Below are 22717 nucleotides of genomic sequence, written 5' to 3'. Positions count from 1 at the left end.
GCTTTTTTGAGACATTAGCTATGAAATTCCTGCTAGAGTTGAAAAAAAAAAAACACAGACTGCACAAAGGTAACAAGATATTTTTTCAGCAAACATTCAGAAGCATCAGGCTCATAAAAGACTGGGAGCGGACGGTTTGATTACTGCAGATCTGTGCTCTCAGGTAACTACAATAACCCTCTCGGAGGAACCGGTGATGCGGAGTAATCTAATCTTATCAAATCTGGCCTATTTTGGGATTTAATGAAACGCGTGAAAACATGGATGTGCGTGTTGAGCATCTGAATGCATACTGTGCGAAAGCCTGTATACATTTACACAGCTCTGTCTGACAGAAAACTGATACGACCTTTATTTGTGGGAACAAACAGATTGCACTAGAAAATGAAGAACACATTTCTGCCACCTAGAGTATAACTATTTTATTAAAAAAGGTATCCAAGAATAATCATCTATGCTAAAACAGTGTTTAATTTTTCATTTTAATTAATATGTTATTAGTATATATAATGTTATATTTGCCAATATAGGAATATTGTTAACCAAATGTATAATATCATAATATTTTCAGATGCAGATATTGTTTCTGGGCACTAACTGCCAATCAGCTTTTATTATTATTATTGGTTTAAAGTAATTACGAATGTAACCAGAGGATACATTAGAATAAACAAAAACACACAAATAAAGAAATAAAATCAAAAGACGAAGTTAACGAAGCACTACAGCTTTTTATTTTTTATTTTGTTTTTATATATTGTTAAAAACAGGCTTGTTTCCCGTATAATTACAATTATGTATTAAATTCTAAAATCAAAAGACAGAAATTAAGTAATAATAGAAGTAGCGTAAGCGGCCCGCTAGTGGACGTCGCGATGACGTGTTTTTGATGCGACGGAAGAGTGGTTTGTAGTAACGTTGCAGCTTGCGTTTATTACACGTCCAGCACATCCTAAAGTCAAAGACACAGGTAAAACAAAAACACTCTTTAACATATAATGCTGTTTAATAGATATAATGTTCATTTCGAAACTCCACCCGCAGGGTGAAGCACAGTTTAACGCATGTTGAGAAGTATCTGCGATTGTGCCTCAGTGTCACAGATCAATCATTACAGATGTATTCAGACCTATGCATTATCTTTTTGGTGGACTATAATACTCTTATAGAAATCTGAATGAATATGAATTCATTTGAGTGTGTGTGTGTGTGTGTATATATATATATATATATATATATATATACACACACACACACACACACACGTTACCTTATTGCCACAAATGAATCTATACTGTTTTCTTTCTAGATCTCCATCAAGTGGTGAATTATGGTGAGTTGTTCTTTCTGTCACGGTATTATGGGATTTCTTCTAGTTTGCCCTCTGTATATCAGGCATCTGTCTCTCTCTGTTACTGTCAGCACGGACGAGTGAAGATAAAGTCAACTGCGCAGCAGGAGGAGGAGAAGAGGAAAGAGAGAGAGAAGAAGTTGAAAGCGTTTGTGTCTGCTCGTGATGCCGTCTTGAAAAAGGTTTGGTGTGTTGTGTATTGAATGAAGTCAGGTTTGGAGCTGAAGTCTGTAATAGTTTGTCTGTCTCAGAGGAGTGCTGGGGAACATGACGAGGAGGCTCTGCAGTTGACTCAGCAGCTCCTGTCCTCGAACCCGGACTTTGCCACGCTGTGGAACTACAGGAGAGAAGTGCTCCTACACCTGGAGACGTTACGGTAAGAGACCGCTGCACGTCTGGGACACCTCGAGCCAGAATGCAAACCTACAACATCTGCAGGTTATTGTTTAAGATATAGTGTATGAGAGGCTTGCTCTGTTGTGAATGTAGTAAATTAGGATGGCCGATGAATCATTTAACCGCCCGGTTCTTTCATTCTCACTTCTTTTTTTTTTTTTGTATCTAAATACATTTACATTTATGCATTTAGCAGAAGCTTTTATCCAAAGTGACTTACAGTGCATTCAGGCTATACATTTAAAAAAAATTTTTTTATCAGTATGTGTGTTCTCTGGGAATTGAACCCACGACCTTTTGCACTGCTAATGCAATGCTCTACCTCTGATTTTCAACATCTACTGAATTTATTAAACTTTGATTAAATTTATTTGTAAATGTTTTAGAATTTGCCAGTATAATATGGTTATTGACTAGATTTATATAATATTTTATTTGTTTTTCAAATCACACATGAAAATGCCAAAACATTTATTATTAAAAATATATATTTTTTATTTGATTTGAAATCCTTATTTTTCAATTAATTCTGCCCAGGGCTTCTATAAATTAGTTATATTATATTATATTATATTATATTATATTATATTATATTATATTATATTATATTATGATACAAATCACACATGTATTAAATGCAAAATCAAATAAATAAATAAATAATTTGATCAACTTTTTGAATACACAAATCAACTTTATTTTTATTTCTACCCAGGGCTTTATTCTAAATCTTGTCATATTTTACTAAAATAATATATAATTAGTGACTAGATTTATACCATATTTTTTTATGATGCACATAACCATATTTACGCGTTACACACATACTAAATTGTGAATCCATTTTGTTTTTCTACTGAAAATTTGTTTTTCTGCTTAAATGCAGAAATTATATAAGTTTTGTGGTCTAAATATTTCTGACTGCTCTATGAAATATTTCACAGCTATGAATCTTTATGAAAGATTTTTTTTTTTTTTTTGAATGCTTATAAAAAAATCCTAGTGTCAGGACCATAGACTATTTATAAAAAAATAATAATAATAAACGTAGTGTCCTTGACGACACCCGTAGGTTTCTGAAGAGCATTTTTGAAGCCCAAAGTGTGCAGAGCCGGCCGTCGCCATCTTGGCAGCATGTCACTCCTGGATAATCGAAAATGGGCAAAAAGGTGGAACTTGGGTGAAGCTGGTTGCTGAAGCCACGCCCACCTAGCTCGACGGTAGTGACAGCACCGGCAATCCACCTGTCACTCAAGTGGCCACGCCCTTAATTATGCAGAACTTTAAGGCTTAATGTGATTTAAACGGATGAGTTATAAAATAAATTCACCCCCCTCACAGTTGTCATGGAGGGCAAAATTAGCTACAGGTGCATCTCAATAAATTAGAATGTTGTGGAAAAGTTCATTTATTTCAGTAATTCAACTCAAATTGTGAAACTCGTGTATTAAATAAATTCAATGCACACAGACTGAAGTAGTTTATGTCTTTGGTTCTTTTAATTGTGATGATTTTGGCTCACGTTTAACAAAAACCCACCAATTCACTATCTCAACAAATTAGAATATGTTGACATGCCAATCAGCTGATCAACTCAAAACACCTGCAAAGGTTTCCTTCAAAATGGTGTCTCAGTTTGGTTCACTAGGCTACACAATCATGGGGAAGACTGCTGATCTGACAGTTGTCTAGAAGACACCCTTCAGAAGGAGGGTAAGCCACAAACATTCATTGCCAAAGAAGCTGGCTGTTCACAGAGTGCTGTATCCAAGCATGTTTACAGAAAGTTGAGTGGAAGGAAAAAGATGCACAACCAACCGAGAGAACCGCAGCCTTATGAGGATTGTCAAGCAAAATCAATTCAAGAATTTGGGTGAACTTCACAAGGAATGGACTGAGACTGGGGTCAAGGCATCAAGAGCCACCACACACAGACGTGTCGAGGAATTTGGCTACAGTTGTCGTATTCCTCTTGTTAATTCCTCTTGTCAGAGGCACCTTACCTGGGCTCAGGAGAAGAAGAACTGGACTGTTGCCCAGTGGTCCAAAGTCCTCTTTTCAGATGAGAGCAAGTTTTGTATTTCATTTGGAAACCAAGGTCCTAGAGTCTGGAGGAAGGGTGGAGAAGCTCATAGCCCAAGTGGCTTGAAGTCCAGTGTTAAGTTTCCACAGTCTGTGATGATTTGGGGTGCAATGTCATCTGCTGGTGTTGGTCCATTGTGTTTTTTGAAAACCAAAGTCACTGCACCCGTTTACCAAGAAATTTTGGAGCACTTCATGCTTCCTTCTGCTGAGCAGCTTTTTAAAGATGCTGATTTCATTTTCCAGCAGGATTTGGCACCTGCCCACACTGCCAAAAGCACCAAAAGTTGGTTAAATGACCATGGTGTTGGTGTGCTTGACTGGCCAGCAAACTCACCAGACCTGAACCCCATAGAGAATCTATAGGGTATTGTCAAGAGGAAAATGAGAAACAAGAGACTGAGGCCACTGTCAAAGAAACCTGGGCTTCCATACCACCTCAGCAGTGCCACAAACTGATCACCTCCACGCCACGCTGAATTGAGGCAGTAATTAAAGCAAAAGGAGCCCCTACCAAGTATTGAGCACATATACAGTAAATGAACATACTTTCCAGAAGGCCAACAATTCACTAAAAATGTTTTTTTTTTATTTTTTTTATTGGTCTTATGAAGTATTCTAATTTGTTGAGATCGTGAATTGGTGGGTTTTTGTTAAATGTGAGCCAAAATCATCACAATTAAAAGAACCAAAGACTTAAACTACTTCAGTCTGTGTGCATTGAATTTATTTAATACATGAGTTTCACAATTTGAGTTGAATTACTGAAATAAATGAACTTTTCCACGACATTCTAATTTATTGAGATGCACCTGTATATAGACCAAAAACACTTTTTGAACCAGGCTGTAAACATATTTTACTAAATAAAAATAAATAGTCAAAAAATATAATAAATATATAATCATTAAAAATGACAACCCCTCATTAAATATGAGCAAAAGACCGAATATATTTCTTGCTGCATCCTCTAGAGAGAAGGACGAGGTTCAGAAGCTGTATGAGTCTGAGCTGCACTTTATCGAGGCCTGTTTGAAAGTGAACCCCAAATCTTACGGCTGCTGGCACCACCGCTCCTGGGTAAACACGCACCTGCCACAGCCTGACTGGACACGAGAGCTCGGCCTCTGCGACCGCTGCCTCAGCCTGGACGAGCGCAACTGTGAGAGAGTCATGGACTGAACAAGATAGATATGAGAATGGACTTAGTGTCATTCAGATTTTTATATTTCTGTTTTTCTGATGTGTATTGTTTTTTTTTCTCAGTCCACTGTTGGGATTACCGGCGCGTGGTGGTAAAGGAGTCTGGTGTTTCTGTGGAGCAGGAGCTGCAGTTCACAGATCGTCTGATCGGCTCCAATTTCTCCAACTACTCCAGCTGGCATTACAGGAGCACGCTGCTACCTCAGCTCCACCCACAGCCTGCCCCTGACTCCGCCCCCAACACAAGCCCCTCCCCCACCACGTCGCCTCAAATTCACTCACACAGAGTCTGCGAGGAGCAGCTTCTTAAAGGTACATGAACTCATTTAGAGCAGCATACATAATGTAAGCAATAAGGCACTCGAGATTGTGCTTTAGTTTATATTCCACACTGATAATTGCAGCACGTCCAGAACACTATTAGTTTTTTTAATCTCTGAATTTATGACACAGCAGTAGTACATGAGCTCATGGTGTACAGACTATGTACCACTCAAAAGTTTGGTGATTTTAATAAGAAGTCTCTGATGCTCACCAAGACCGTATATATTTAATATTTCATAAATATTATTTGTTTTTATAAAATAATATTGTGAAATGTTAATACAATTTAAAATGTAATAATTAAATATTAATAAATAAAATTGCAACTTAAGTTTTCTGATTAAATATATTGTAAAATAAAATTTATTTTTGTGATGCAAACCTGAATTTTCAGTATCGTTATTCCAGTCTTCAGTGTCACATGATCCTTCAGGAATCATTCTAATTCATTCTGATTTGCTGCTCAAGAAACATCTCTGATTATTATCAGTGTTGAAAGCGGCAACAGCATTTATTTGAAATACAAATATTTTGTCAATTATTTAATCAGTTTAAAGCATCCTTGCCATTTAATTAATTTCTTTAAAAAATAATTAAACTCTTACTGACCCCAAACTTTTAAACGGTAGTTTGAATCTGGCCTATAATCAATCAATTAATTCATTACTAAATAAATAAATAATTCATACGTTTTTGTACAGTAAAAAGCATTTTAATCGTATTATTATTGTTGGTGGTGTTATTATTTAAATTAGTTGTAATTTAAAATTAAAACATGTTCTTGGTGATTATGTGATTATTATAGAGATAATAATGTCATTATGCCATTATGACTCATTATATTATTAAATTAAATATAGCTTTGAGTTAAATTAATTTTTATTATGTGAGGAGACCCTGTAAGACAATAATTAAATAAAGGTCATTTTTATTTTATTGTTTCTTTTTTGTTGACACGTGTCTGTATTTTTGTGGCTCTTTTGCTGTTAAAGGCTATGGTAATATGGTCAAGACCTGGACCTGCTTCTATCTTTGCAGTTAGAAAAATAATCAGCCCTTCAGAGTATCTGTCAGACAATCAGAATCAAGCGTCTAAGGATGCTGTGCTACTAACAAAAATATTTGACCTTAGGTTGCCTCTCAGTTTAGCATTTCAGAATAATTTTGGTGAACCATGTGTTAAATTTTTTCCATGTGACTTTTTTCCACTAGAGTATGAGCTGGCGCATAATGCCTTCTTCACCGACCCCAATGACCAGAGCGCCTGGTTCTACTACCGCTGGCTGCTGGGCAGAGGTGTGTGTGTGTGTGTGTGTGTGTTTAGAATTGCTATGTATTTGTGAAGACGCATCTGCTCACCCCTGTTGTATGTGTGTGTGTTTAGCGGAGCGAGAGGAGATGATTAGTTGTGTGTATGTCAGCCGGGAGGAAGAGAGGGTGTCTGTCGCCTTCTCCAAACCTGTTCATGTAAGTGAATCCTGAGAGAAGTTCAACAGCAGTGTTTAACCACATTACGACTGAATGAGTCTCTCTCTCTCTCTCAGGCTCAGTTGGAGGGTCTGATGTTGGTGTTGGATGGGCAGCCTCAACAGGTGGAGTGGAGAAGTGCCCACCCACGTCTCCGTCACAGTCCTGTCTGGGTATCCTTCACTTCAGCCTCTCCAATCAGCAATCCTGTTTAAAACCGATCAAAATGTCTTTTTTTTTTTTCATTCTTTAATCACCAGTGCTTCTTTTTAAAGGAGTAGTTCATCCAAAAATGAAAATGTGTTGAAAATGTTTTCACCCTCAGGCCATCCAATATGTTATATAAATATAAAAGTGCCTACATGTCATAATAGATAGTCATTGCATGTATCAGAATGAGTCTACCTATTTGCTCGCGCACGAGCGATCTGTTTCCTCTCTGGAGACGCGTTCAGTCTTTGCTCTTGCAAATCCCGCCGTGTAAATGGCGAATCCACCATGGCACGAGCGCAACTGGCTCTTAAAGGGAATGGGAGATGAGACTCCGACTCTGACATTTTGAGCACACTTTCATATTTGGGGGACTATTCCTTTAAACCTGTATGACAAAAGACATTTATCAGAATGTTTCAGATACTTTTTTATATAATGAGCTCTTCCTTTCTTTTTAAAGCACTTGATCTATAGTTTTAATTATTCATACACTCACACACGGATCTTTAACTGTCTCTGTCAGCTGTGTGATCTTCCTCCCAGCTCCATCAGTGACTTAAGTAATGAACACAACCTGACCATCCACTGGCCAGAGAAACACACACACAGAGACTGCGCTCTCTACACAGGTGAGCGCCACACTGACATATGCCCGTGATGGAGGGTCTGCAGGGGAAAAACAGCTGAGGAGGAGGATGATTTTGTATTTATTGAATGGAGACGGATGAAGATGGGCAGAGAGAGCAAGTGTAAACGTCTCTGTCATGTTTTAGGCTCTGCTGAAAGCTGGTGCAGAGATTCTGCCACCGATCAGGAGCTTTTCAGGTACTGCTGTGTGTCTGTATGTGTGTTCATGTTAAGAGATGATGTTAAATTGTTTTATTTTTTACTTTTTTGACACAATAACTAAACCATTCTTCTCTAAAATTTGAAGATGAGCTTGATTCTTAAGATTAATACTGTGCATATGCAATAAACAATTGAATTAAGCCATTTTATTGGCAACGCACACATGTCCATCAACCTTAGCCTAATTAATACATTACCATTTTAAAGTTTGGGAACTTTTATTTAGAAAAGATGCATTAAATTGATCAAAAGTGACATTTATGATGCTACAAACGATTTATTTGAAATATATATTATTTATTTTTTTTGGAGCTTTCTGAACTTTCTTTTGAAGAATCCTGAAAAATGTCTTCAAAAAAACTGTTTCAACATTGATAATAATCAGAAATGTTTCTTGAGCAGCAAATCAGTATATTAGAATAATTTCTGAAGGATCATGTGACACTGAAGACTGGAGAATAAATTATATTTGAAAATATATTGACATTAGAAAACGGTTATTTTAAATTCTAATAATATTGTGCAATATTAAAATTTTTATTGTATTTTTTTGATAAAGTAAATACATAAAAAAAAAAAATTACAGACCTCAAACTTTTAAATAAATTAAAATATTTAATTCTAAAAAATAAGTATTTTTGAATTCAACAGTGTGTCATAACCAGAAGCAATACATTTACACACAATAAAAGCTATATATATATATATTAAATTCAAATATTTTATTCAAACAATACATTGAATATAAAATTTGATGTTAAAGCATAGCAAATTAATTTTGATACATTGAAACGTTGCAAAGACCGCCTCCTGTCCTATTTGTCTACGCATACATTAAATTTGAAGTTTTAATTAAACACCATAACATATTCTGTTTTTCTCAAGACACAGGAAAACCTTCAGATCTGCAAAAACCGAATATTATAAAAAATGTCTCCTCCTTAATGGACTATCAAACATGTGTAATATGTAATGTTTTGCTGCTGCACTGCTCCGTTGTCCATATTCATGTTTCACTCGTGAATGAAACGTTTGTTGAACTTTCATAAAGTAACTGCTGGTGATTTGTTTTTGAAAAAACAGAAATAAACTCCCTACGGCCTGACAGATATCACTGATATAGGTGTCCTGAGAAATCACACCCCAGTTCACAGTAAATGGCTGTCAGGGTGTTGTCCTGTCCTCTGCCTGTCAATCGTTTCACAGATTCAGGTTTGCTCACATATCTTTAGAGGGCTGGGTTTTGGTTGAGGTTAGAATGAAACTCTTATAATGTCTAAAATATAACAGTGTATAAAAATAATAATAATGGCATTTAATCTAAAATTATTTTGATTAAAACTACCCCTATACATTTTGTACATACAGTATCCAAGTTATCACTTTGTGAGTAATTGACTTCTTAAAGTGTGGATGTATGTATTACACTTTAACTGTCGTTGACATAAAGTAAAATAATCACTTCAGATTTATGCCAGTTATTTGCAACACAATTGTTTCATGTGTCCAAGAGGTCTTGTGATGAGGAGAGTAATGCCTTACTAATGTTTGATTGTGTTGACTAATTTATTACCAGACCTTAGGTCAATTGCTTGTGTGTGTGTTTGTGTTTGTGGCAGGAGTGAGTTATCGGTTGAGAAAAGTTCAGTGTTACAGGCAGAGCTTCAGTCCTGCAATCAGCTGCTGGAGCTCGAACCGCAGAACAAATGTAAGTGTGTTTTATTTGGGTGTCTCTTGTACATGCATACTTCACATTGCATTTGTATTTCCTGCCTTATTCTTTCAAAATAAACTATTGTAAGTCAGTAAGTGTGTGTGTGTTTCAGGGTGTCTGCTGACAATCATACTGCTCATGAGAGCTCTGGATCCTCTAGGCCATGAGAAAGAGACATTGGCACATTTTCAAACCCTTAAAGTGAGAACATACTATCACAACCTCAACAATAAAAGATGCTCTGGCAGCAGGAAATAACTATCAGATCATATACATAATAACAAAATCAATATTAGGGTTCTGGAAATAAGACATGCATTTTAAAATCTCATGACTTGATTTATTCTCTAATAATGTGTCATCCATGTCTGTGATGAATTACACGTTAAAGTAACACAGTTCAAATCACTAACTCCTCAGTATGAGCAATATAGTAATAGATTTTTGGCTTTGTAAACACCACTTAAAAGAAGGCAGTTTAATTGGTATTTTTCTCTTTCTCTCTCTCACAGGAAGTGGACCCGATGCGCTCTACCTACTACAGTGACCTGTGCAGCAAGTTTCTGATTGAAAACACCATTCTGAAAATGGAGTATGCAGAGGTGCGAGTGTTTAGCCTGTCAAATAAGGTAAGAGAGCCCAAATCTGGTCTGACCATTTTTAGAGTTTAATTTAGTTTGTAATTTTTTTTTTCAGTTGAGATGTTAAACAAATCACGATACAGTTGGTGGTGGGGGTTTATACAAATGTATCTCTGAGAGGAACTGACTGTTTTAGAAAAGTTTAGATGGTATTTTCTTTTCATCTTGCCTCCCTATCATGCATATTAAAAGGGACCTATTATGCAAAAAACACCTTTTATAAGGTGTTTGGACACAGTTGTGTGGCTGCAGTGAAAACAACCAGCCTATAATGGTAAAAATCCACCCACTTCTTTTTTTTTTTTTTTTTTTTTTTTTTTATAATCCCAATAAATCATAAACAGTCTCTGAACAAGCGATTTCAGAATCTCCCTATGTATACGTCATCGTTGGGAAAAAGTCCCACGCCCATTTGTAACGGTCTCTGCCCTATTAGCATAAACACAGCCCTGAGTGAGAAGCAGCAGACCGCCATTACTGTTTTCCTGCTGTAGCTGCTGGAGATACAAAGTCAGCCCCAAAGAGGCATTACAAGTAGGGATGCACCGATCTGATACTCTGTATCGGCTCTGATACTTGTATTTTTTTCTGCCGATATTCTGCTTATACTATTCTGTGTTGTTAAGCCCCACGAAAGGCAAAAACCCCCAAAAAAACATTATAAAGCACCATAAAGTTTCCGTGCACTATATTCCAAATGTTCTGAAGCCGTTCCATAGTTTAATGTGAAGTACAGATGAATATTTAAGTCGTTAAATTCAAGTTCACGGAAACTCTTCTCTCCGCTGCAGCTGTCTGTCATAGATTATGATTATATATTTTTTTCATGTTATTTTTCTTTAAAATTAAGTTCTCTATATTTAGTAGATTGTGTTTAACACACAAAGCAGTGATCAGGTCAACACACAGAGGTATAGAAATTCTACATTGATTTAAAAAAAAAAACAGTGCTGGTATGGCATCTGTATCGGTATCGGCTGATACTCAGAATTTTTGGTATCGATTCGGTTCTCAAAAATGGTATCAGTGCTTCCCTAATTACAAGTGTTGTGTTTAGGGATGCACCAATGAACATAGGAGTCTCCATCGGTAAAGTCCTACATGGATATATATTGATACCGAAAAAGGAATCAACACCAACGCATTGTGCATGTGAAAGCAACTCGACCGAAAGGCGAAAGGCGACCGCTTGAGGGTTTCTGACATTTTCAGTGCGTGACATTGCTTGTTAATGCCGCTATGCCATTTGAGCTCTTGAAGCTCCGCCCTCTTCTAAAACTTCACATGCTCACACTGGGGGCATCAGAGACTTATTTTATACCTTGTAAAAAGGAGCATAATATGTGACCTTTAAAGTAGCATTTATAAGCAGTGCTGCTTTGTTTAAAGGCGGGTAAACAAACAAAAACAACAAAAAAATGCTGTATCGCTGCTGTTCCATAAGCGCCACCTGCTGTCAAAGAGTGGATTTGCATTGTCATTCAGCCCGTCTGCTGTTTTTGGCTTTGTGAAACTATACTACATAAAACATCTGAACAAAACAAAGTCTAAAGTTCAGTTTTTGCTTCAAGTTTCGAAATTATATCATCTAATTTAACTATTTTACAATCTACACAAAAATAAATCAAAAACTGCTTATGCAGCATCTTTGTTCATATCGTGATTAAAATACAGTGGTTACCTCTCATTTCAAATGTAAAGAGCACAGGCAAAGCCTTACTTTGTTTATATGAGGAGATTTTTTTTTTTAAATTTGTATTTTATTTTATTTGGGATTTGTTATAAAAGTTCAGTTTAGTTTTGTTATTTGACATATTTCAATTTCACAAAGAAATGTGCAACATGTTGTCTGAGAAATAATAAAAGGACACCTTTTATTTATTAAAAAAAAGTATCATAAATCGTTACATCCCTAGCTTTAAAGTCAGCATGAAATAAAAATTACTATATTTATTTTCTTAATGCAGGTCTTATTTTTGTATTTTTTTTTATTTCATAATATTTATTCAGAATGCCATAAAGTCTGTGACATGCAAGGCTGTGAACTCAGTTCTTCATTCAGTATCAAGGTTGTAAATGATTTTGAAATTGTCTTGGGTGTCAGTAGTGTCTCTTCTACAGAGACATCTAGTTTCAAATCTTAAGGTGATGAAACTTGGGGCAGCTTTTTTGAGCATTGTTTCTCATTGACAATGAGACCCCTGTGTCTCACCTCGTTGCCCATTGACGGCAACATTGCTCAAAATGTTGCCTTGTGTATCATCATCTTTATACAAATGTTAACTAAAAATAAATATTTTTATTTTAGTTAGTTCTGTAACCACTTTTTTCCCCAATAATTTTAGTCTATTTCAGTTTATTAAAGGTTATAAAATATACACATGCAGTGTAATATTTAGTTTATGCCAATAATCTTGCCCTAGTTAATATGTATGAATTTAACTAAAATTGTAAAAATCTGAGATTGTATTTATTAAATTAAAATAACTCCAACCTAAATGTATTGCAGATTTTTTTTCCGACATATTTCTCAGATATCATCAGGATGTTTTAAAAAGGTCATGTCTTCCTGTGCTTGTGGAAATGAGTGACGGCATTGTGTAGATGCTCACCCGTGTGTAGAAACTGATGACAGAAACATGAGTAATGAACAGTAGTCTTGCTCAAGCATTGGCACGTGAGAGATAATAGCTGTTTGACTCTCGAAATCTTTGACGGGGATTTCAGTTATTTAATAGAGCATGTTTTAAATGTGAAATCCTGCTAAAATAAATATTTGTACTCATCATATCCATTTGAGTATTAAATGTTAAGCACAGAAATAACTACTAATTACATTAGTTTAAACTGTAGTTAAAACTCTTTGCATCACTTTATGATGTAAGCAGCAATGAAATCTGTCAGAGGATGTGAATCCTTTGTGAATCATTTCAAAAGCATACTTTATAATGTAATATCAAAACATCCATGCACCACCCCACCCAAAAAAAAGAATGGTACAATTTTCTTTTTTTCTAAATAAAAATGTGCTCAACCAAAAATTGCTCAACAGATCAGTTACACATTCATTGTACTGTTTTTGTTTTTGTTTGTTTGTTAGTTTTTTTTTCTACATTGATATCAGCATGAATATATGTAGTACAATATCAATGTAGAATTGAAAAGGTGTGTGTGTAGGAAGTTTTACTCCAAGTAACAATAACATTGAAATGAAAAACAGATAGGTGGGAAGTCAGTATTCTTTTCTTTTTTTTTTTTTTAAATAAGTCCCCATTTCACACAGAACTCAAAAATGGACTGGACAAAATTATTGGCACCTTGTCAAAATTGTGAGAAATAATTGCTTTTCAAGCATGTGATGCTCCTGTAATTTGTATTTAGACACACCTGTGGCAAGTAACAGGTGTGGGCAATGTAGTAATCACACTTGCAACCAGTTAAAATGGAGAAAAGGTGACTCAACCTTTGTGTTGTCACACTGAGCATGGAGAAAAGAAAGAAGTGTAAAGAGTTGTCTGTGGATTTGAGAGAAAAAAATGTGGAAAAACACGGACAATCTCAAGGCTACAAGTCCATCTCCAGAGATATTAATGTTCCTGTGTCCACTGTGCGCAATATCATCAAGAGGTTTACAGCCCATGGCACTGTAGCTAACCTCCCCTCCATCATAAAATATGATCAAAGGCGGCTGTGAAAATTAATCTGCATTGTTAATCCTTTTGATCTTTTACTTTAAAAATCGAACCTTTCATTGGCTAATAAGAATTTAAAATGGGGGGAAATATCATGAAATGTTTTTTTTTTTTCTCTAATACACATTGTCCACAATTAACAGCACCCTTTTATTCAGTACTTTTTGAAAACTCCATTTGCCAGTTTAACAGCTCTAAATGTTCTCCTATAATGCCTGATGAGGTTAAAGAACACCTGACAAGAGATCAGAGACCATTCCTTCATCCAGAATCACTCCAGACCCTTTAGATTCACAGCTCCATGTTGGTGCTGCTTCTCTTCAGTTCACTCAACTTCTACAGGGTTCAGGTCAGAGGACTGGAATGGCCAGCAGAAGCTTGGTTTTGTGCTCAGTGACCCGTTTTTGAGGTTTGTGTTTGGATTATTGTATGGTTGGAAGATCCAAACATGACCCATTATAAGATTTCTAACAGAGTCAGTCACTTATTGATTTTTTTTTTTTATCTGTTGGTATTTGATAGAATCCATGATGCCATGCGTCTAAACAAGATGTCCAGGACCTTCAGCAGAAATATAGGCCCACAACATCAAAAATACAGCAGTATATTTCATTGTACACATGGGGTACTTTTTTTATCCCTGTTCACCAAACCCATCTTGAGTGTTTGCTGCTAAAAAGCAAATTTTTTGGTTTAATCTGATCATAGAAGCCAGTCCCATTTGAAGTTCCAGTGGTGTCTGATAACTGAATATGCTGGAGTTTGTTTTTGGATGAGCGAGGAGAATTTTTCTTGAAACCCTCCCAAACAACATGTGCTGATTGTAGGTGCTGTTTGACAATTTTTTTTTGTTGTTTTTTAAGGTTTTCTGACCCCGAGACTCAACTATTTTCTGCAGTTCTCCAGCTGTGGTGCTTGGAGAGTCTTTAGCCACTCAAACTCTCCTTCTCACCGTGCATTAGGACGATATAGAGACACGTCCTCTTCCAGGCAGTTTCCTAACATTTTATGTTGATTGGAAATTCTTAATTATTGCCCTGATGGTGGAAATGGGAATTTTCACTGCTCTAGCTCTTTTCTTAAAGCCACTTCACTAATTTGTGAAGCTCAGTTATCTTTTGCTGCACAACAGAAATATATTCTTTGGTTTTTCTCATTGTGATGGATGATTAAGGGAATTTGGGCTTTGTTTTCCCTCCTATTTATATTTCTGTGAAACATGAAGCCATGGCTGGATAATTTCATATTCATAATCACCCTGGAGTGCTCAGAATTGTGAATATGAATGGGAATATACTTCAGAGATATTTTACTCATAAGAATTTCTAGGGGTGCCAATAATTGTGTCCAACATGTATTTGAGAAAAACATTTATATCATAATGATATTTCCCCCCATTTTAAATTCTTATTGTCCAATGAATGGTTAGATTTTTGTGAATATTTTAAATAAAAGATCAAAAGGATTAACAATGCAGATTAATTTTCACAGCCTTCTTTGATCATATTTACCAAGGGTGCCGATGTTTATGGCCACGACTGTGTGTGTGTGTGTGTATATATATATATATATATATATATATATATATATATATATATATATATATATATATATATATATATATATATATATATATATATATATATATAAAAAATCAAAACATTCTTATTATAAAAAAAAAAGTTTATTTCAATTTTCATTGTCATTTTAATTGGTAAATTTATTAAGTTTTGTTGTGGGTGTATTGTATTATGTTGTTATTGCTGTGTAATGATTGAATTTCAGTGTTGCATCAATTCTCTCCTATAAAGGAATGACAAACTACAAATAATTAATGCTGCTTTTTTCTGGGTGTGCCTATTAAAGGATTTAGAAAATGGATTAAGAAATAGATTTAAGGTCAATATGATATCATGTAGAAACACCCATGCTGGTGTTCTGGATGAAGTCACTGTATAAACACACACCTCTTCCTTGTTTCTATCAGCATTGTGACAACAGCAGTTACACCCTGCTTATCAAACTACATAGATGACAACAGGAATTCATCTCGCAATCTTTATTACCGGTATTACACCAATCCCTCATCCGTGCTTTACTTGTTTTCTTGCGTTCAAACAACCACTCAGTTTTTAGTCAGATTCTCTTGAGGTTTTTTGAAGTGTGGTGGCCTCATACTTCTCCAGAAAATCTTCCATTCTTTTCAGTCAATGTTACAGTGCTTGAAACAAAAGATTAACTTCTTTCTTTGTCTTTCTCTTGCTCCTAACACAGAATCTGACGACCCTGTGTCACCTTGATCAGCTTCTGTTGGTGACACACATCAACCTCTCCTCCAATCAGCTGCTGCGACTGCCGCCTCAGTTTGCCATGCTGCAATGCCTTGAGGTGAACTAATGTTCCTTTCCTTTCCGTTTTCCTTTCCCTTTCCCTTCCCTTAACGACTGTCACTCAGTCTTTCTTTTGAATGATCACACTGTTGTGCACACACAGGTGCTGGAGGCCGATGATAATGCTATTGAAAGTCTGGAAGGACTGTATCATTTGCCTAAACTAGAGGAAGTTTCTCTGAGGAACAACCGTATCCTTTTCTCCAAAGAAATCCAGATTTTTTTTTATAAAAAACCCCTTTTCTGGTGTTGGAGCTAGTGCCTGGTTTGGCCTTGTTTCAAGGATTCAGCATTCTTCATTAATAAACAGATACAGAGATGTAGCTGGGCCAAATTGTGTTACACCCATTTATTTCAGACAGAAATGCTTTGTTCTCTAGATTCAGTCTGGCAATGTCTGTTTCTCTCTTCTGTGTTTTAGATGGCATTCGGGGTTTTATATGAACAGCTACTGATTATGGAGGGTCAACAAATCTGAAAAGGCAACATAAGTTACCCCAAGTTCCCATGGCTATTTCATGAAGAATGGCTTTAATGTTCTCTGAATTTACTCTGATGATGACCAATCTCCTCTTTCAAACTCTAGAAAGCATCTTATTTCAAGGGTCTTTTCCAGAATAATATATAGTTGTTTTTGAAATACAATACCTTTTTAGCAAAGATGCATTAAAATGAGCAAAAGTGAGAGTAAAGTAAATTTATAATGTTTCAAAAAGCTTCAATTTCAAATAAATGCTGCTCTTTTGAACTTTATATCCATCAAAAAATCCTGTTTCCACAAAAATACTGTATATTATTATATTGCTCATAATATATAGTTGTTTTTTAAAGAAATACTTTAAGCAGAGATGCATTAAATTGATCAAAAGTAACAGTAGAGATAAAGGATTTCTTTCAAATAAATTCTTTTTACAATTACAAACTTCATTTTTGAAAAAGTTTCAAAGTTTCCACAAAAATATGAAGCAGCACAACTGTTTTCAACATTGCTAATAATCAGAAATGTTCCTTGAGCGGCATATCAGAATGATTTCTGAAGGATCATGTGACACTGAAGACTGGAGTAATGATGCTGAAAATTCAGCTTTACATCACAGAAATAAATTACATTTTACTATACATTCAAATAGAAAACATTGTAAATTGTATTTCACAGTATTAGTGTTTTTACTGTATTTTTGATCAAATAAATGCAGCCTTGCTGAGCAGATTTCAAAAGCATTAAACAAATAAATAAATCTTGCAACCTCAAATTTTTAATCAGTAGTGTACATAATATATTTTTATGTCTCTTTTATCAGAATCTGTAATGCACTGTATCTCAGTATGTCTCGTCTAAATGTTATTGTGGTACTCTGACTGAACCATAAAAAAATATTTTCTTAACGCATCTTTTAGAAATCTGTAAGCTGTCTGATCTTGAATCATTGGCGTCCTGCACCAAACTGATCAGACTGGACCTGCGTGGGAACCCTGTCCACAAAACTGCCAACATAGAGTCTGAACTGAGCCAGCTCCTGCCACTGGTTACTGCTCTGGCCCTTTGATGTGCAGCATTAGCTTCTCTCTCTCTCTCTCTGTGTGTGTAATGCAGTAGAGACTAATTAGAGCTCACTAACCATTTCTAAACTGTACCTCATGTACTGGACCTAAAGGGATAGTTCAGCCAAAAATGAAAATTCAGTTATTTATCTGTATTTTGGTAGGCTGAATGATATTTTGATGAATGTTTATGCTGCTCGTTTCCATGCAATAACAGTCCTAATGTAATGCAAATGAAAACGGAGGGGAATATTTTCAGTGCTGTTATTAGAGGTGCTTAAAAGGCAAAAATAGCATACAGGTTTGGAAAGACTTGAGAAAGAGAACACATTTTATTTTTGGCTGAACTATGCCTTTCAAAACATTCAGCATCTTATGTTTTTCTGTGTTTGTGTGATAAATGACGGTGCACATTTCAAATAAAGTTTGACCTCTATACACACTGCATGCTGATTGAGAAAAATGTTTTGCCACATCTGCTTTTAGCTCTTGAAGTCCTGAGGGTCCTGTTTTGGGCAGAGATATTGTTCTTGCAATGTATCAGTGAAGATGCAAATATTTGGCTATGAGTTTGTTGTACTGTATAAATTAGACACCTTTTTTTTAGCTCTGCAAAAGTCAAGCATTTGTGGTGTGAAAGCTGCAGGTACGAGTCTCCATGCCAGTAAAGAAACATTTCTTCCCCATGTCTGTGTCTAACTGGTTTCTATGGGGACCTTCTACTGTACTGTTAGTCTGTGGGGTCTTATAAGAGTTCATCAAGATGCTGAACAGTGTTGTGTTTGTTCAAAAACACCTACAAGCAGTCCGAATGGTACAGTATCTCGCAGGAGTACAACCCTCACATTTTTGTAAATATTTTATTATATCTTTTCATGTGACAACACTGAAGAAATGACACTTTGCTACAATGTAAAGTAGTGAGTGTACAGCTTGTATAACAGTGTAAATTTGGTGTCCCCTCAAAATAACAACACACAGCCATTAATGTCTAAACCGCTGACCACAAAAGTGAAAATGTCCAAATTGGGCCCAAAGTGTCAACATTTTGTGTGGCCACCATTATTTTCCAGCACTGCCTTAACCCTCTTGGGCATGGAGTTCACCAGAGCTTCACAGGTTGCCACTGGAGTCCTCTTCCACTCCTCCATGACGACATCACGGAGCTGGTGGATGTTAGAGACCTTGCGCTCCTCCACCTTCCGTTTGAGGATGCCCCACAGATGCTCAATAGGGGTTAGGTCTGGAGATATGCTTGGCCAGTCCATCACCTTTACCCTCAGCTTCTTTAGCAAGGCAGTGGTTGTCTTGGAGGTGTGTTTGGGGTCGTTATCATGTTGGAATACTGCCCTGCGGCCCAGTCTCCGAAGGGAGGGGATCATCCTCTGCTTCAGTATGTCACAGTACATGTTGGCATTCATGGTTCCCTCAGTGAACTGTAGCTCCCCAGTGCCGGCAGCACTCATGCAGCCCCAGACCATGACACTCGCACCACCATGCTTGACTGTAGGCAAGACACACTTGACTTTGTACTCCTCACCTGGTTGCCGCCACACACGCTTGACACCATCTGAACCAAATAAGTTTATCTTGGTCTCATCAGACCACAGCACATGGTTCCAGTAATGATTAATCCATGTCCTTACTCTGCTTGTCTTCGGCAAACTGTTTGCGGGCTTTCTTGTGCATCATCTTTAGAAGAGGCTTCCTTCTGGGACGACAGCCATGCAGACCAATTTGATGCAGTGTGCGGCGTATGGTCTGAGCACTGACAGGCTGACCCCCCACCCCTTCAACCTCTGCAGCAATGCTGGCAGCACTCATACGTCTATTTCCCGAACACAACCTCTGGATATGACGCTGAGCATGTGCACTCAACTTCTTTGGTAGACCATGGCGAGGCCTGTTCTGAGTGGAACCTGTCCTGTTAAACCGCTGTATGGTCTTGGCCACCGTGCTGCAGCTCAGTTTCAGGGTCTTGGCAATCTTCTTATAGCCTACACCAACTTTATGTAGAGCAACAATTCTTTTTTTTCAGATCCTCCGAGAGTTCTTTGCCATGAGGTGCCATGTTGAACTTCCAGTGACCAGTATGAGAGAGTGAGAGCGATAACACCAAATTTAACACACCTGCTCCCCATTCACACCTGAGACCTTGTAACACTAACGAGTCACATGACACCGGGGAGAGAAAATGGCTAATTGGGGTGTAATATTTCACTTAGGGGTGTACTCACTTTTGTGGCCAGCGGTTTAGACATTAATGGCTGTGTGTTGAGTTATTTTGTGGGGACAGCAAATTTAGACTGTTATACAAGCTGTACACTCACTACTTTACATTGTAGCAAAGTGTCATTTCTTCAGTGTTGTCACATGAAAAGATAAAATATTTACAAAAATGTGAGGGGTGTACTCACTTCTGTGAGATACTGTATGTGCATTATAAGGATTTGTGCGGACATTATAGATATACATATAAAGTTCAAAAGTAAAAAGTAGATATACCATTATGTATAACTTAGAGGAAAAAAAGATATCTTGAAAAGACATGTAGCTCACATTAATAATCTGAATATTAGCAAGTAAGCAGGAGTAGAAGGAGGCAAGAAGCATAGCCACATTATGAACATTTCTAGTCATGTTTTAGGGCTGTTTCTTACAGAAGGTGTTTTGTATTCCACTGTGCTGCTTTTAATTGTTTATCTAGACGGATGTGTTTGGCCATTGTAAGCGCAAGGGTTCAGGTAGGCGTTTGGAGTAAATAATTGTTAGTTGTGGTGTTTATGACTACAAAAGGCAAATTACATTTAATGTGTAGATGTTTAGTAATTATTTTAAAGCAGTTATGTTTACTGAGCAGTAATCACAGTATGTTTTACAGTAATTACAAGGTTTTCATTTCATATTGTGTTGCATTTTATGTTCACTAAAGACTAAAAATTCAAATCAGTGAGGTGAATCATGTATTTCAGTTACATGATTAGTAGCTTTCCTTTGTAAGAAATCATTTTGCTCAAGTGTCATTACATAATAGACGTTAAGAAACTCAATATTGTTCTGTTTATTCCGCTGGTATTGATCTCATTTGTATTCACTATTGAAGGTTGCAAAATGTTTCAGGTGACTAACAGCTGCTGACTAATGGATCGGTCCATCGATCTGACCGATCCACAAAATTGTCCTTGTGAAAAAATAAAATAAAAATAAAATAAGTTTAATCAACATTATAAAAATATTTTTCTACCTTATGTTTTGGTATTTTTGTCAACCTTGTTACTGACACAAGCGTTACTAGGTACTATAGTGTAATTAGAACTGTGTGATAGTTTTCACCTATATGAGCAGCAACTGAGTCCCTCTTTTCACTGGGATTGTTTCAAATGTTTGATTTTTTTAGTTTTATATTTGTCATTCAGATGGCCAAAAAACATCCTAATTTTTGAGGGTGACCACATGCCAATTAAGAAATATATGTATTTTTTTATTATTATTATTATTATTATTTTTTTAGAGAGATGTTTAAAAAAAATGGCTTTGTCCAAAATAAAATATAGTTAAAGTTACATTGGAAAAACCTGCAAGGCTGTATCAAATATCATTTTTACGTGTTTTTTTTTTTTTTTTTTTTTTAATGAAATTGATGACAGAAACAGAATTGACAGAGTAACAGAGATGACAGGACACACATTCTTCAGCACACTGCACATATTTGTTTACATAATTCTGTAGAATTTTACAATTTTAAATTACATTATATTGTTCCGCACTTACTTGGCATAGTTGTATGACAATCTAAACAGTCAGTTTTTCAGTTTAAGTCAGTTCATTGTTGATTTAGCACTTTACATTTCTAAGAGATGTAATGTTTTAAGGGTACTGTAATTAGATAATGCACTAAACTATTTTGAGACCTGTAGCAGGCATCAAATTTGAAACAAGCTCATTTTGTGCATAAAAGTGTGAAATTTCTCAGTTTAAACGTTTGTTATGTCATCTATGTTCTATTGTGAATAAAATACTGGCTCGTGTGATATCATGTGACAAGTCTTTTAGTTTTCATTTTATGCAAATTTAAACATTTCCGGAATTCGGGTTGTATGATCATCTGAAACCAGACCAAGATCTTGACGGTGAAATTTGGTTTGACTTAGCTCAATAATACAGCCAGGGTGACGTAAAATGTTTGAATTTTACACAGACAATCTTTAAAAACAAGGTGACACCTAACATATGTCATCCCTGTTACCCACGTCAAAACCTGATACCCTGAAAAGTAACAGGTTTGATGATTTCAAACTAGTTTGCTAATTTCTAGCTAATAGTCAAGTTCACAAAAGCACGTGATGTACACATTGAAAGGATTTTACTTGTAGATATTGATTATATTAAATTTAAGAAATAATTGTTTAAATTTACATTTTAAAAATGGTAACAGTATTGACAATGCATGATGGCCCACCTCAGGCAAGCCTCATAAATCATCAAAAATAGAACAATATAGAAGTGAGAGAGAAACAAGCTTGTGTTTTAAGTGTTGAAATCCTGGTTGAGAGAAGATGTAACCTCCTAGAAGTGATGTCACTTGAATGTACATTATTTTACAAGGGTTTTTGATGAAGGTAACAGGGCTGACATGAAATCAAGGGACACCAATAAAATTATTTATATTTTATAGAAAAAATGGATACTTATGCCAAAAACATTGCTTCACAAAAATCATAGTGAGGGACAGACCAAAAACCTTACCCTTGTCAGCATAAATGCTATTTAAATGATTTAAAATAATATTGAATTGATTTTGATCTTGACCTTCCATCTTGAAAAAAAATATGTATAAATGAAAAATGTTTCAT

The 22717-nt window shown here is 35.9% G+C and overlaps 1 protein-coding gene across 2 annotated transcripts; it reads left to right on the top strand.

Moving 5' to 3' along the window:
- The first annotated feature begins 30 nt into the window (after nucleotides 1–30).
- rabggta (Rab geranylgeranyltransferase subunit alpha) lies at nucleotides 31–18651 on the top strand. Of its 2 annotated transcripts, none has more exons than XM_058762980.1 (17): nucleotides 31–163; nucleotides 1310–1333; nucleotides 1423–1533; nucleotides 1603–1727; nucleotides 4804–4991; nucleotides 5096–5344; nucleotides 6569–6652; nucleotides 6741–6823; nucleotides 6901–6996; nucleotides 7560–7665; nucleotides 7810–7861; nucleotides 9505–9593; nucleotides 9712–9800; nucleotides 10112–10228; nucleotides 16207–16320; nucleotides 16426–16513; nucleotides 17721–18651. In XM_058762980.1, exons 2-17 carry the CDS (start codon nucleotides 1331–1333, stop codon nucleotides 17867–17869), a joined length of 1743 nt encoding a protein of 580 aa, XP_058618963.1. In that variant the 5' UTR covers nucleotides 31–163; nucleotides 1310–1330; the 3' UTR covers nucleotides 17870–18651. The 2 variants fall into 2 exon arrangements, with proteins under 2 accessions (XP_058618963.1, XP_058618962.1); XM_058762979.1 differs by lacking the exon at nucleotides 31–163 and adding an exon at nucleotides 840–970 and having other exon boundaries at nucleotides 17721–18646.
- Nucleotides 18652–22717: the final 4066 nt, after the last annotated feature.

The sequence above is a fragment of the Onychostoma macrolepis genome, chromosome 23 (assembly GCF_012432095.1).
Source record: "Onychostoma macrolepis isolate SWU-2019 chromosome 23, ASM1243209v1, whole genome shotgun sequence".
Lineage (NCBI taxonomy): Eukaryota > Metazoa > Chordata > Actinopteri > Cypriniformes > Cyprinidae > Onychostoma > Onychostoma macrolepis.
Note: the sequence above shows the minus strand (reverse complement) of the source record. Positions and strands in the feature narration are given on the sequence as shown.